We start from the raw sequence: 14,777 nt of genomic DNA, 5'->3' as shown, positions 1-14,777 counted from the left end.
TATCTATATCTATCTGTATTTACATTCTCTCTCTATCTATCTTAAAGGCTTTCTCGGATTAAAAAGAATAATGTTATCACTGTTAAGTCTTCCTGCAGTCACTACACCGTATCCTTCATATCACCGTATTAAGTCTACCTTAACTTTCTTGAAACACTATTATCTAGTCTCTCTCTCTCTCTCTCTCTCTCTCTCTCTCTCCATAGTTTCTAGCCGAGATGAATCCAAGGGTATTTCCGCTTAACACATTACCTTTGTAACACACAGTCCGACATATCATTTAGTTCGGCTAAACATCAACATTCCGTGGTCTTTAGTGCAAAAACACCCCTAAATTCAACTCATCTTCCGACAAGGTGAGCTAAAAACTATGAACCACGAATAAACATACAGGATTCGTCTCTTCACAGCACACTGTCACCTTCTCTCAGCAGCCATCACATTTCCTCTTACTTCAGTATCCCCGCTCAAAAACGTTTACAAAAACCTCAGCCAGTCTGCAAAAGTTTCGTTCACTACTGACAAGGAACCCAGTGTCATCTGCATACAGATATTTAAGTATTTTATCTATCAGCACTAATTTGATTATTCTATCCACCACCATTCAATACAATTATATTCCCAAATCCAGCACTCCTGTCAAAATATCTGCATAAGGGAAAAAAAAAAAAAAAAAGGCTCTCAAAAATTATATTTGCCAAGAGGAATTAATTTTTGCAAGATCCAAGCCTCAGTAGAGTGCAATTAATTTAAGACCTAGACTGAACGGTGACCTCACATTCTGGCGTTTATGCATCTAGAAAAAAAAAAAAAAGTAATGCATCATAAGGGACTGCTTATGGAAATGAACACATCCGTCATACAGGATGAGTGTATTACGGTTGTACCTCAAACTATATAACATTATTGTTCCGTTTTATGTACTATAAAGGTACTGATCAATATCAACATAAATATTCGTATCATCATTACAAGGTAGATTATGTATCACAACAGTTATTTCTGCTAACGTCAAACTGTTTTACTATGCGCAAAATAAAAGGGTCCCATGAATACTAAAATCTATCATGATCAATGTTTAGGCTTAGAATAAAGAACTTTCACATTCAGCTCTAGCTTAGGATCGGCGATCATCTAATGCTCACATAAAGTTACCGCAGCCAGCGTTAAGTAACTGCATGTATGTGAGACTGTTTCCGTGTGTGGTCGCAAATGGGGGAAATCATAACAGCGGAAAAATTATGCCTTTTACTCTTATAAGCTCTGAAACCCTAAATTTTCTTTGTTCATGATACTCTTTCTTCTCAGTATGCTACCTGTTACTGACAAAGTGAAAATATTAGCAACGGTATAATATCAAGCTCAACTAAAGCACGCTGCCTTCAGTGGGTATACTTATGATTTCTTTTTGCCATGAGCTATGCATAAGGAACTTTGACTCGCATTCACAGCTTCCAAATTCATTTGCTTTATTTTACTATGTTTTAGGTCTGTAATCATTCATGTACCATTACCTCATTTTGATCATATGCAACAAAAGTGGAATTTATGATCTGCTATCCTCCGACATTATTATGACGGCCTCGTGTTCATCAAATGTTAATACCAAGTGAATACAAACGAAACGAAAATGGCAACTTGCTATTCATACTGTTCATTTGCTGTAAAACTGAATGTATTGTTCTAAGTAAAAAAAAAGAGAAAATAGTTCTTGCGGTACATAGAATGGGCTTTTGTTCTGCTAATGTAGTAAACATCCATGTACCGTACATATTTATTACATTACATTAAGCACTGATATTATGGAAGAATCTGTCATGTGCAATGCATACAAAAAGTAACATTATTTTCGTTCTTCAATAACCCCTTATTTATGTGTATGCCTGATATTTATATTAATACACATATAACTCATGAAGTAAAATAAACATTGAGTATTATCCCTTCAAAAAACAGAAATAGCGTCCATTGTGGAACTGATCATCTATATTAGCATATATACTATGAGCCTGAGTGATTTTTAAACGTTGCAATAAACCTACTGTCAACATAACTATTTCTCACCTAACTCAAATACGACCTTGGAAAGAGCCAGGCTGATGTAACTTGATACCAGCTGACAATGACAACATGAGCTGTATATATAATGTACGTATAATGATTTTGCTGCTAAAAAAAAAAAAAAAAAAAAAAAACAGTCCTGGAGACACTTCTTGAGCACGACATTCCTCTTCACCCATATTTTACTGTAGTCATGTGAAGTGTACCTTTTTCATATGAACTGCCGATTCACTACCACGATCATATCTGCTTTATATTCCTGGAACTTTACAATCCACGTAAAATTGCCTCTACAGACGAAAACTATGAATAACATGTTTTTACAGATCTCAGTACTGCAGCTGCTAGGATTAACAATATTCATATAGTGATATTTCTGTAGTCAATATATGCTAGCTTAATATTTACTTCTTAGTACAAATGAAATTACCAATATACATTTCATTAATCAGTTCATCCGATGTGGGTCTGTATTTCTTCTTGCTTGCAAAGCCCAGCATATTTTACTCAACTTGGGCAAGTCTTTTGTACGTAATGGGTTAATGAGGGATTTATCTAACCCCTCAGTTTCGAACAATCTCCCCTAAAAAAAAAAAAAAAAAACTACGAAGATATAATGAATATTATAAACAAAGAGTCGTCATGATGCAGCCTTTATTGTTGCGTGACATAGCTTAGAGGAATGTTTAAGTGCTTTCCTTGCCAGTCATGCGGTCTTCAAGGGTCTAACCAAGAATGGTTGAGTGCAGTGGCTGTACAGTTTTTTTTTTTTTTTTTCCCAATATGATGATCCATCACCCGTTTCACCTCAGTTGATGGCCAGATACAGCCAGATGGAAGTATTATTTTGACTGTTACCCAAGTATACTCCTTCCAGCCTCCTCAGGCTCGTCGAATTCCATGTAAACGCGACTAGTATTCAAACTGAGGGAGTGGCCCAGTTACATTAAATGAAAACAAACCTACAATGGACCGTACTTTCGTTAACATGGGAGACATCGCAGCTCTTTCTTTGTGATTTATTTTCTTTATCACACATATTCTCCTGCAAGGTACTGGTATCCTCCCAATATCGACACAGTTTGTTTCAGCCACATACCAGAGGATACAGAGTTGTAATGTGAAAAATAAACAGCTGAGAAAGAGAGTGCCATGATTTCTCCAAAGCCAACAAAATTAGAGACCTATAACAACACGCTGCTCTATCCTAACAGTTTACTTATATAACTCGCATTCCACTGCTCCATCTTAACATTATTTTTCTAGATTGCGTTTCCTTACTCCATCCTTACAATTTACTTTTCTAACAAGCATTTCATTACTCCATCCTGACAATTTATTCCTCGAATATGCTCGCCAGTACTCATCCTAACAACTTACATAACACCCATTTTATTACTCCACCCTAACAATTTACACTTCTAACGTGAACTTCCTTACTCATTCCTAACAATCCACTCTTCTAACACACAGCTCAATACCTCATTCTTACAATTTGCTTTCTTTACAGCGGCATCCCTTTACTGGTGCGTCAGCGTAGCGGAGGCGGCGGCGGCGGCACAATGGGGGGCGGAGCGAGAGGGCGACGGGCCAGCATGGCGGGGGGCCCCAGGCGGCAGCTATCACGCCGGGTGTCAAGGCGCGACTCAAGAAGGGGCTCCAAGGCAAGACGACGCAGCTCAGTACATCCACCAGTACACCTACCCATCAAGGAAGGTATGTGGGGCAAAACTGATACGGTACCGTAGATAGGAACACTGGGATGGAAAAGGATATAACAGAAGGGGGACAAAGGGTCATGGTAGGGCAAGATGAACGGTAGCGACAAGGTTAGTGGTAGGGATAGGGACATGGGTATAGATAGTGGGTAGGGGTACAGACAAGGGTGGGTAAATACCTATAAATGACCTGGAAAATATAGATATGTTAAGGAAGGAGCACAATTAACTTTAAAACAGTATATTGGGCAGCTGTAGGGGAAGGCAAAAGGGAGGGCAAAAGCAAGGGAGATAGACATGGGACAGTCAGGGATAGAAGCACTGGGGTATGAGTAAGGAAAGATAGGTTAGGCAGAGGCAAGGGAACTGAATTAGGGTAAGAAGAACGGGTAGGGGTAGGAATACGGACAGGGGTTGGGGTAGGAAGTAGGAAATGAATTACGGCATTAAAAAGGGTTGTGGGGGGGGGTTGAGTTGGCGAGGAAACAAATAGGAACAAGAATGGATTTGGTAAGAGCATAAGAAAAAAGTACTAGTAAGGACAGAAGGAAGTAAAGACAGTAGGCACGGGCAATGGAGATGTGTTGGGGCAGGGGCGACAGACATATGATAGATGATGGTTTAATAAGGGTACTGTGAAAACAGGAGAGGAGGTAAGAGCTAATCAAAAGCTCATTAATGTACAGCAACCTAGTCGACAGTACATTACAGGGACAGCGAGTTAAGACAAATGATGGATGAGTATTTAAGAAGGGTACTGTGAAATGGGGAGAGGTGATAAGAGCTAATGAAAAATTTATTTAGGTACAGTAGACCACCCAGTCGATGGCGCCAATGTAACCGTGCAGCAATGTTGCTAGGTTATACATGTGTCCCGCAGTTCCCTCTCTTCTCCCCGACAGATGGGTGATTGATTGCATAAGGGTAGTATCAGCCTGCAATCCACCAGGTTCACGATAGATGAGCATGGGGCCACAACAACACAAAGACAACCTAGTACAAGAGAATGGAAGCTGGTGGAGAGAGAGCACGTACAGTATGGCTCTATCTACATCTATTTATCTTAACTTACAGAGACAGACGAGGAGAGGGAGGAGAAACCCAAGAACCCTATCAGACGCCTCTCTCGCATGATCTCCAACGCAGGTCCTGCCCTAGTACGCCGAGTCTCCAAACTGCGCAGGAAATCACTAGCACGTGAGTAGTGAATATACTATTTTCCTCTGTTTTCTCTAAGTCTATGGGGTTTGTGGAGCTTTGTAGTACATCTTCCTTTGCGACTTGTTTTCACGTAACCCTATCATGTACCTCATGTTATGCAGACGGTTTTTTACTTTGTCTAAAAATGCTTAAGAATTCTAACGTTCCATAGAAATGTATTGCTAAAGACGTGCCAGGGTGTCTCCTACGCCTTGTCAATAGAACCTCATTTCGGTGTTTGACAATGGGTGAAAAATTAGATCTTAGCATTTAAAGTCTATTGCCGATTTTTTTTTTTTTCCAAAATGGATGGAAAGGAACCATTGGCAATCGATTTTCCCGTTTTTTTTTTTTTTCAGTTGTGGGGGAGGTGTTTTTATTGCTAATTCTATTATCATTATACACCATTATTATGAGTACTTTGGTATGGTTTTCCCTTTACAATTCGCTGACAGGATGACAATGGAGCTTGAAATGACCATTTTGCCATGGGTGAAAAATTGGTATTTATTTCAGTTCAAAACTGTTTTGGACATTGGCTTACTTCTCGGTTATAACCCGATTTGCAACATAAATGCTGCGAGGAAAAAATGGTTTGAATTTACGATGCAGTGTCGTAGAATACATCGATAACGAATGGGGGATTTAGACCAGGAACACAATTTGGCTGGAAACTTAACCCCTTTAGCTTTAACACGTATTTTTTCAGTTTTTGCTGTTACCAGACACTTTTAATAAGCTTCTGAGAACACCCTGCTATAGGCTAATGAAAATCTATATTCAGCCCCTCTACTTCGGAGCGTCTCTCTCGTGCTGAATAAAATCAAGCAGCAGCAAAAATCTAAGTAAATCAAAAGTTAGCAGAGAACAACTACACCACGCCTAATGGTTGACTCTGACCAGTGACTTCGACCTTTGATAAATCTCCAGCAAAGTCAGATAACGCCTTCCTGCTCCCCCACACAGTATGCATGCCAAATTTAACCCTGTAACGTCGTGCCCTGACCTCTCGGTGTGACCTGAGACGACTTTGATCGATTTGCACCTCCTAGACCCACACTCAGTGTATGTGCCAAGTCAGATTGAAATCGAATTAGACATCCATGCTATATTTTGGTAAAACACCTTAGTTACACAGGTACGAAGACTGATACAGACTCACAGTAACTGCGCCATCGACGTAAAAAAATCCTTATGTGGAAGGTGTTTAAGAGTCACGTGTCTGGAGTAACTGATGGTTCGTGTGTGGCTTAATTCAAGGTAGAAAGGACAGCGACTGTCGACTGTGTACTTGTTCTATTTTTTCTCATTTCTTGAGGAAGAGAATAAATTTATCAGCTGTAACACTATAGGTCCATGAAAATTACCTAATGGATAACTTTACTGAGGGAGAGGGAGAGATCCTTAATACGTGCTATGCAAGAGGTGATGTTTACCTGTATGTTTGCAATACAGTTGACAAGAAATAGAATAAGTATGAATTAAAATGACAAAACCCAGAATAGTGTGCTTAGACAATGACATGAGAGATGGGAACAGATAAGCTGAGATGTTTTGGACATGGTTGAGAGGAGAATGGGAGGGGAACTGGTTGAAGAGGGTCACAGCTATGACTGTGGAGGGAAGAATGCATAAAGGCAGGCGTAGGAAGACGTGTGAATAGGTCCCAAGTTCAGAGACCTTGGGGATTGAGTGAAATGGTTGAAAATCACAACGCATGAAGACATGTCATTTACCATTAGTTACTAGAACTTCTTGTGCCAGCATGGTTGATGGTTTCTAAATGCAAATAATATAGACGAAAATGAAATACTAATCATATTGAAAGTTTTACTGCGTCCGACGGTGATATTCCTAACTCGGTTTATTTTTTCAAGATCTCCGCCCCCCCATATATATATATATATATATATATATATATATATATATATATATTATATAATATACACACAGTAAGATTTCCAAGTTACCAGAAGCAACGTGTAGCAATAATGAGAAAACGTCTTCAATTCTATGCTACTGTGGTACCAACTGTTTCTCACCTCTGTTTTCATGTGTACAGATTTCAAAATGCAAATTATTTTCAACATTTCTCTCTCATGCCGGGGAGTGCGACAACTCGGCAGTACAATAATCAGCCTCACTAACAGTGCCGAGTCCACCAACCTTGCACAATCATGAAATATACTCCATATCCTTCCTGTGCGACGAAATATCGAATTGGCACTTTTAATGGGAAACTGTTATAATTTCTTTCACTATACAGGTTCATGCAGAACTAAAAATATGAAATCAGATCAAAAAATAATGGTGCTAAAATTAAATGTTAAAAAATCAGGACTCAGAGGAAAAACATGAAAAAGTTATTTCCCCTTTTGATCGTCAACACACCTTGACAGATTTCTACTTTGTATAAATACTGATTTACAGTGTAAATTAATGCAAGTGTATGTTAAATCAATATTTATACAAACTACAAGTCTGTCAAGTTGTCGAGCTAAGGGCAAAGCACTCCCGTTAACTTTACTATGTTTTTATTCTAAATCCCGATTTTTTTGTTAACAGAGGATTTCTCATGGGTAGCACTGCATAATTAATGTAGCCGCCGTCAGGGCGGCGCTGGTGTAGCGGCAGCCATGTTACACCATGCCTGATGTCGGCGTTTTTGTGCAGAACTACTTTGTGGGTCTTTGAAGCAGCTGAAAATTCCGGAAAATATAGTGCCATAATCCACTGTGCAGCTTACAGATACAAAAATGGGCACAGGAATTCATCGAAGAGATATGGCATTACATTTCACAAATAAGAATTATATCTTGTTGTTAATCCTATAACATTACTGGCCCCTGGGGTGTGGAGGGAAGATTCTTCCCCAGTATCCCTTCATGAATGAGGCCAATAAAAAGAGCCCATTTATCCCCAGTCTTTCTCTCCATGTTCTCTTCTATTCACACACTTTTGTAGATATTTCCATGTTTCTTCCGGCCTTTATTAATCTGGACATTCGGTTTCATGACATGGATAGTCCAAAGACTTCCCACACCATTTCAACACCACTACTACAACGTAAAACAGCTTTAGTATCACTATCATTTCAATGTTAATACCACACAATCTTTTCCCTTTCTGCCATTACCTTTCTCCGCCTTAGTGCTGCAAAAGATAAATTCTGCACTGAAGCAACCTATGGCGTTGTTCTAAACTCATTGGTTTAATGTAACCAAATTATTCGCTGAACTAGGCCGAGAAAAAAAAGTCACAATCCATACATGTTTTTGTATTATGACTAATGTAGGTGTTTCAATATGGCGGACAAAATCACATGCGCACGGCAGAGATACCCTCTCCATACCACAGACCTTTTCCAGTGACAACACAGAAATCACATGGTATTGTTTATGACCATATTGAATAGCAAAACTCCTCGCAGTAATGGCTGTCCAGACTGGGCTGTCAGAGATTGAACTGTCTGATTTTTGCAGAACTCTAGATCAACACCACCAAGAACCGTACAGGAACAAAAAGTGTTTTAGGCTAGAGATTTACACCATATCTTGCGAGAAATTCACTTGTTTCAAGTACAGGAGACCGATACAGGAGACCGAAACTAGATCTCAGATCTGGCAATCTCTATCTCTATTTGGTGAACACCCCGTGAAAGTTCACCGGGGCATCCCTCAAGGTATTATATATGTAATACGTCTAGCTGGAATTGGCATACAGTATATTTAAATCGTCTCGGTAATCAGTAACTAATTGACCTGGGGCCAAGGGTGGAAGGATTGTATATACTGAGTGGGAATAGAGTAGTTGATGAGTGGAAGGTGGTTGATGAGTGGAGGGTGAGGGTGTGGCAGTGCGGGAGGTGGAGGGTGGGGGTGGAATTAGGGTTGGTTTGGGGGTTGGAGGTGTGGGGTACGTGGGGAGTGAGGGTGTAGGGAGTTGGGGATGGGTGGTAAGGGGTGGGATGGGTAGGTGGTGGGGAAGGGGGTTGGGTGGTGATGGAGGGTATTGTGGGCGGCTGGGGGACTTGTGGGGAGTTCGGGGGTGTGGAGGGTTCGAAAGTGGGGAGTAGGGAGTTGTTGGGGATGGGAGTGAGGGGTGATGGGGGACGGTGGTGGGCTGGGGGTGGCAGTGGGGGGCGATGGCGATGGGGGAGTTTGGTGGGGGAATGTAGGTGTGGTGGGCGTGCGTGTAAGGTGGTTCAGTGGTGGTGGGGGGATGGGGGTGGGGTTGGAAGAGGTGGGGGGTGGCTCACCTGATATGAAATGCCTGCTATAGAGTCGGGTGTCGGTTGTCAGCTGCAAATTCTCCCTTCTTACGGCAGCTATCCACTTCTGTCGCCTTTCCTCATTAGCTGGAAACCGGCAGAAGTTTGCCCCACTTCCACTTTCCTGCCATGTCTTACAGCCGAAGGCACAACAATGGAATACCACTGCGGAATCTGCAATTCTCTCTAGACGTCCGACAATTTGCCGTCAGTATAGCGTCGTAATTAAAAGGCACATGACCCATGACGTCGCTTGGAAAAGATCTATAGAGCTCAGTGAGTTAAACACAAAATTGTGACCGAATATCAGATAATCAGGTGTGTATGAACCTGTATGGTGATAAAATTTATAATTTCCTTCTAAAAGTTTCTGTTCGGTAAATGATCGCCGATTCGGTATTTCGTCTCACCCATATCTTCCCGAGAACTTCGGACGTCAAAAGAACTATTGTTTGTCAGTGACACTAAAATGCTCAACACTTACTAAATTCTATCCATCATTCACATCTTCCGCTTGAAGACCGTAAGGTCACGAGGCTAGGCTAGTTAAACCATTTCAGGCTAAGGTGACCAGCAATCCACTATCACTAGCTACTCCGCGACACTGTGATATATCTTTGAAGAGTTAGCTCTATCGGGCCCCGTTCATACAAATATTTATAATGACAAACCCACAAAATATATTTGGTTCAACTTCAAATTACAATGATACATAGGCTAAATATCAATTGAACAGGTGCCATTGTAATTTGAAGCTAAATAGTACTATCATCAACGGTATAAATATTAACCTACTGCGTCCTCACAGATTCATCCAGTTACACAATAGTATCTACAGATTATCTGCTTCACTGTCACCGTAGGTTACTTTTACTTATTACAGCACATACCTGGTAAACTTAGCTTATAGGTACTTTATATAAGGTATTTGGCACACTTATACATGGCAAACAGCACATCCTTGTCTTTAAAAGCTATTTATATGCCGGAAACTAGACTTCTCTGCAAATATAGCTTATATTTAACCAAATATATTCATAGCTTTAAAATAAATTAATTGTCATCATGTCTAAATAGCTGTGCTGAACATATCTACAGTGACTCTAGATAACTGGCGACCACTATATATACAGTATTTCATAGTAATCTATCACTTTTCCCCTACCATAAATTCCACTTTCATTATACTATAGTAATCCATTGCATTTATGTTAGAGAGAACGTACACCTTACAGTGCATGACAGAAAACAGTCTTCTCAGCAATGTAGCGAGTAACTTGTGTATTTCTTTCAGCTCTACTTTCCATGTGTCTAATATCTGTCGTATCTGTTTCAGTGGTTGAAGGAGGTAAGATTAGCACATCAAATATGAAAACAGTAAGGTAGAGTACCGTTGTGGCCATAGGAACCTCGTGTCGCATGGGAAAACTTTGATAAAATAGCACGGTCGTGTAGATGTGAGAGTTATTAATCAAAAATTTCTATAAATTCCCCTTCTGCATGCCAATTTACCATTTTATTTAAAGTTTATGAGTTTTCCCCGAGCCACAGTTCAACGTGTATGTTCATACCCACCGGCATTATGAAACTGGTGTATGATTATTATTATTATTACTATTATTATTATTATTACTATTATTATTATTACCTTCCTTCATCTAAGATTGTCTCTCCTATGTATGGTGTGTGCGTGTGCTTGGATCGTATTCTCGTTGGTTGGGAAAATTTCGTGGCACCTGCTCCTTAGCAATTTATTTTGCACATTCACCTTGATACCCATTAGTGTATTATTGATGCAAACCGTACCAGAAGCCTTAATTTAGTCCCATAAAACGTAGCCACAGAAAAATTGTCTCCATGTAACCCTGTACGTCGTCTGTCATCTGGCTCTACTTTCTCCACCTCATATGCCCCTCTCACAGATACCTCTTCACCCCACCTCTCCGTCTTATCCTCAGTCTCCCCTTCCTTTTTCCCCATATGTCCACCTTAGTCACATTCACTCTGTTGGGGAGGTCCATCATCCACACACTCACTATGAGGCTAAAATTAAGTGATTCTGCACAGCGCGATAAGCCAAAGGTTTCCTGTAACAAGAAAATATTTATTACACTGGGTGGTAACCATATGCCCAGACCCACATGTTCCCTAAGGGTCAACAAACGACGAAGTGGGTTAGTGAAGGGTTTGTGTCTCGCCCTGTAAAATAATAATAATAATAATAATAATAATAATAATGTAAAAAAAGCAAACAAAACCAAATATCATACTTGGCAATGATAAGTTGCAATTGGGAAAATAAATCAATAAGGAAAAGGTGCTAGGGAATCTCCAAAGCCTGTGTGTATTCATCTTCCTATCTCTAAACCACACTCACTCCCTTCCTCTCTTCTCACGGTTGTCACGTAATTCAGTGTTGTGTAGCGTGTTGTTTGTCTGTAGATGAATGCTGCATTATTTTGTAGACCCTGTAGTTCCTGTATCACACTAAGTTAACATTGGCCTGACTAAAAATACTGAATCATACAACTTGAAAACTCCATCAGCATCACAGTTTAATGATTCCTACTTTTAAAGTAGTCAGTAAATAACGATGATAATACTAGTGCATACTATGGTTTAATTAATCAGTCAAATTATTCGAATGGCTACGGACGATAAATTTCAAAGTACTACTACAGTATAATTGTTATCTCATTTTGGGTGGCATGTCTAGCTGTATTATTATTATTATTATTATTATTATTATTATTTTTGAAGGTGCTAAAGGTAGATGCATCTTTTGTTAATTTATTTATGTACAGCATCCGTATGGGATTTACATCATATCGTTTCAAATTTACAGACTCAAAAAAACAATGTTGTGGTTTACTTTACGGTATATTATGTTGTGTGGCGACCATGATGTCTGAGATACTCGTATATTTCCTTTATCATAATAATAATAATAATAATAATTATATTATTATTATTATTATTGTTATTATTATTATTATTATTACTATTATTATTATTATTATTATTACTACTCCTACTCCTACTACTACTACTACTACTATTATTATTATTATTATTATTATTATTATTATTATTACTGTTATTATTATTATTATTATTATTATTATTATTATTATCCAGTCCTACTTTGCCTCATGAGCAGCATAGGAGCTCGGGGCAAGGCAAGTTGGTCCTGGCATTTAAGATGAGAGTGATCAGCCTCACTCATCCCTGAGTGGCATTACGTGAGCAATAAACCCCAAACACCCCTTGGATATAAACCTTCACCGGCTTAGTCCGATTGGAGAGCCCTTATTACCCACTAAACCACCAGGTGCCAAAATTTAGTTATATAGTTACCACCCAGCGTAGTAAATGGTTTCCTGGTGTACAGGAAACCATTTGGCTTGTCACTCAGTGTAGAGTCACCCACAGGCAGGAGGAAGAGGAAACAATGAAAGATAGAAGATGGAGTGTCAAGTCACCCGTAGGCAGAAGGACGAGGAAAGAATGAAGGAAAGAAAGACAGAAGAGGATGGAAGGAAAGAAGGCTGGAGGAGAGGAAAGGGCAGACACCCGAGAGCAGCACTACATCGAGTGAGTGGATGGTGAGTGCCCCCACGTATCACTATTATTATTATTATTATTATTATTATTATTATTATGATTTTTGTTGTTGTTGTTGTTATTATTCCTGACTTTACATGTAAGATAGGGATATGTAAAGTAATAGCACTTTGATCTTTTCTGCGATATATATAAGAAAATTTCAATGTCTTAGTTGCACTGTCCTCCGTCCGTTCCCCTTCTTGTGACGTATGGGCAACGAGGCTGCTTGCAATACAGGGAGGCGATGGGGTGGTCATACTTTTCCACCCAGAGGACGCCATATTTACAACTTTCTAGGTGCTATCAGAGGAGTTTACTCAAATTAGGCAAGACATCTTGCAGTGAACGGGGTTAAAAAGAGTTATATCCAACTCTTCCAGATTGGTAAGTCTTTTCTAAACTGGATAATATCGCCTGGAGACGGAAGAAAAGCATAATAATAATAATAATAATAATAATAAATATTAAAAATGCGCCGTCGGATTCAAGGGACTGTTTTTGGCTTCAACAAGTTTTGACAACAAGGCAACCTCGATGACCTCAATATTTTTTCCCGGTTCTCTCTCAGTGCTAATTTTAATCATGAAATAGCCATCACCATCACCACCACCACCGGAGCATCAATAATAAAGGTAAGAATAATGTTCTTTTGGTATCGTGTCCTGTCACGCAGGTAAGTAATGATTAATAACTATGCAGTAGAATCTAGTATATGCGGTATTTATTCATCTTCTGACAATAATATCGGACAGTTTAATGAAAACTTAAAATAACTCCTAATCTCATTTTTGTGCCGATACGCATTTGTTCACAATGATCCCAAAAAAATTATAATCATAAAAGACTCATGCATCTGCGTATTCTACTTCTGCATTCAGTGTACTACATGTATACATTATACTGTAGATGCCCACATTACCCCATGATTGGAGATGAGATATTTTGACTCATGACTGGCATGGCAGCCTGACTAGTGAAACAATGTCAGTGCTAACCAGTCGCGGCTTTATATCAAACCCCTACGAGTATATTTCCCAGGAACATTGACCATTTCTTGTGTTTTGAGTCTTGCTATGAAATGAGTTATACCCTCCCCTCCTTTTTCCCCCACCATATCTAATCCTGCTACATTGCTTCCTCTTTTCCGCTGCCATATCCCCTTCCCGCCAGCCCCTATTTCTCCCCTTCACTACCTAATAGTATATAAATGCATACCCTAACAAGCACCACGTCGGGCCTAAATTGTGTCTCCCCACTAAAACATCTATACCAAACGACATTATAATTCTCTCTCTCTCTCTCTCTCTCTCTCTCTCTCTCTCTCTCTCTCTCTCTCTCTCTCTCTCTTTAATCATGTGGCGCAAATCGTTCAAATAGAAAAATACATACCACAAATCCTCACAAATACTGACACTGACACTGCACCCCTTTCAGCCCTCTTGTGAAACACGCTGGGAAATAGTGTGTGTGTGTGTGTGTGTGTGTGTGTGTGTGTGTGTGTGTGTGTGTGTGTGTGTGTGTGTGTGTGTGTGTGTGTGTGCGCTACTAACCCTTCCTAAGAACGAATCGGGAAGTTGTGTTTGCGTTGGGTGCAGCGGATGAAAACGCTGAAGTGCTGTCGTGTCTGTGTACGCGTGTTAGTCAGTATGTGTCATATGAACCTACAAGGTGTAAATATATACAGCATATACAGGCATACAAGTATGAAAGGACAACCACCATCACTTTAATCAGTCAGTATGCTACTGGGTTTCACAGCCTGACTCAGGACACAGCTAAGTGGGGGGCGAACACAAAAGTCACTGAGACATTATGGCTTTAATTAATTAAAACGGGTAGCGAAATAGGTTGTCGTTGATGTGTGACCTCGGTCTGCCGGACCAAACAGACACATTAACCTCAGGCAAGCAAATGCCCCTCCA

At 39.8% G+C, this 14,777-nt stretch overlaps 1 protein-coding gene across 1 annotated transcript in view; it reads left to right on the top strand.

The window, feature by feature from the left end:
* The window catches only part of LOC145404404 (uncharacterized), a 215,879-nt gene extending 210,895 nt beyond the window's left edge, over positions 1 to 4,984 (top strand). The window contains exons 3-5 of the mRNA XM_080275920.1: positions 3,572 to 3,777; positions 4,425 to 4,432; positions 4,856 to 4,984. Coding sequence (XP_080132046.1) covers positions 3,572 to 3,777; positions 4,425 to 4,432; positions 4,856 to 4,984 — 343 coding nt within the window. The remainder of the gene's footprint in view (positions 1 to 3,571; positions 3,778 to 4,424; positions 4,433 to 4,855) is intronic.
* Positions 4,985 to 14,777: the final 9,793 nt, after the last annotated feature.

This window comes from Coenobita brevimanus, chromosome 63, assembly GCF_032717465.1.
Source record: "Coenobita brevimanus isolate Jiangsu-jjx chromosome 63, ASM3271746v2, whole genome shotgun sequence".
NCBI lineage: Eukaryota > Metazoa > Arthropoda > Malacostraca > Decapoda > Coenobitidae > Coenobita > Coenobita brevimanus.
The sequence above is the reverse complement of the archived record's forward strand: the minus strand, read 5'-3'. Positions and strand labels throughout refer to the sequence as shown.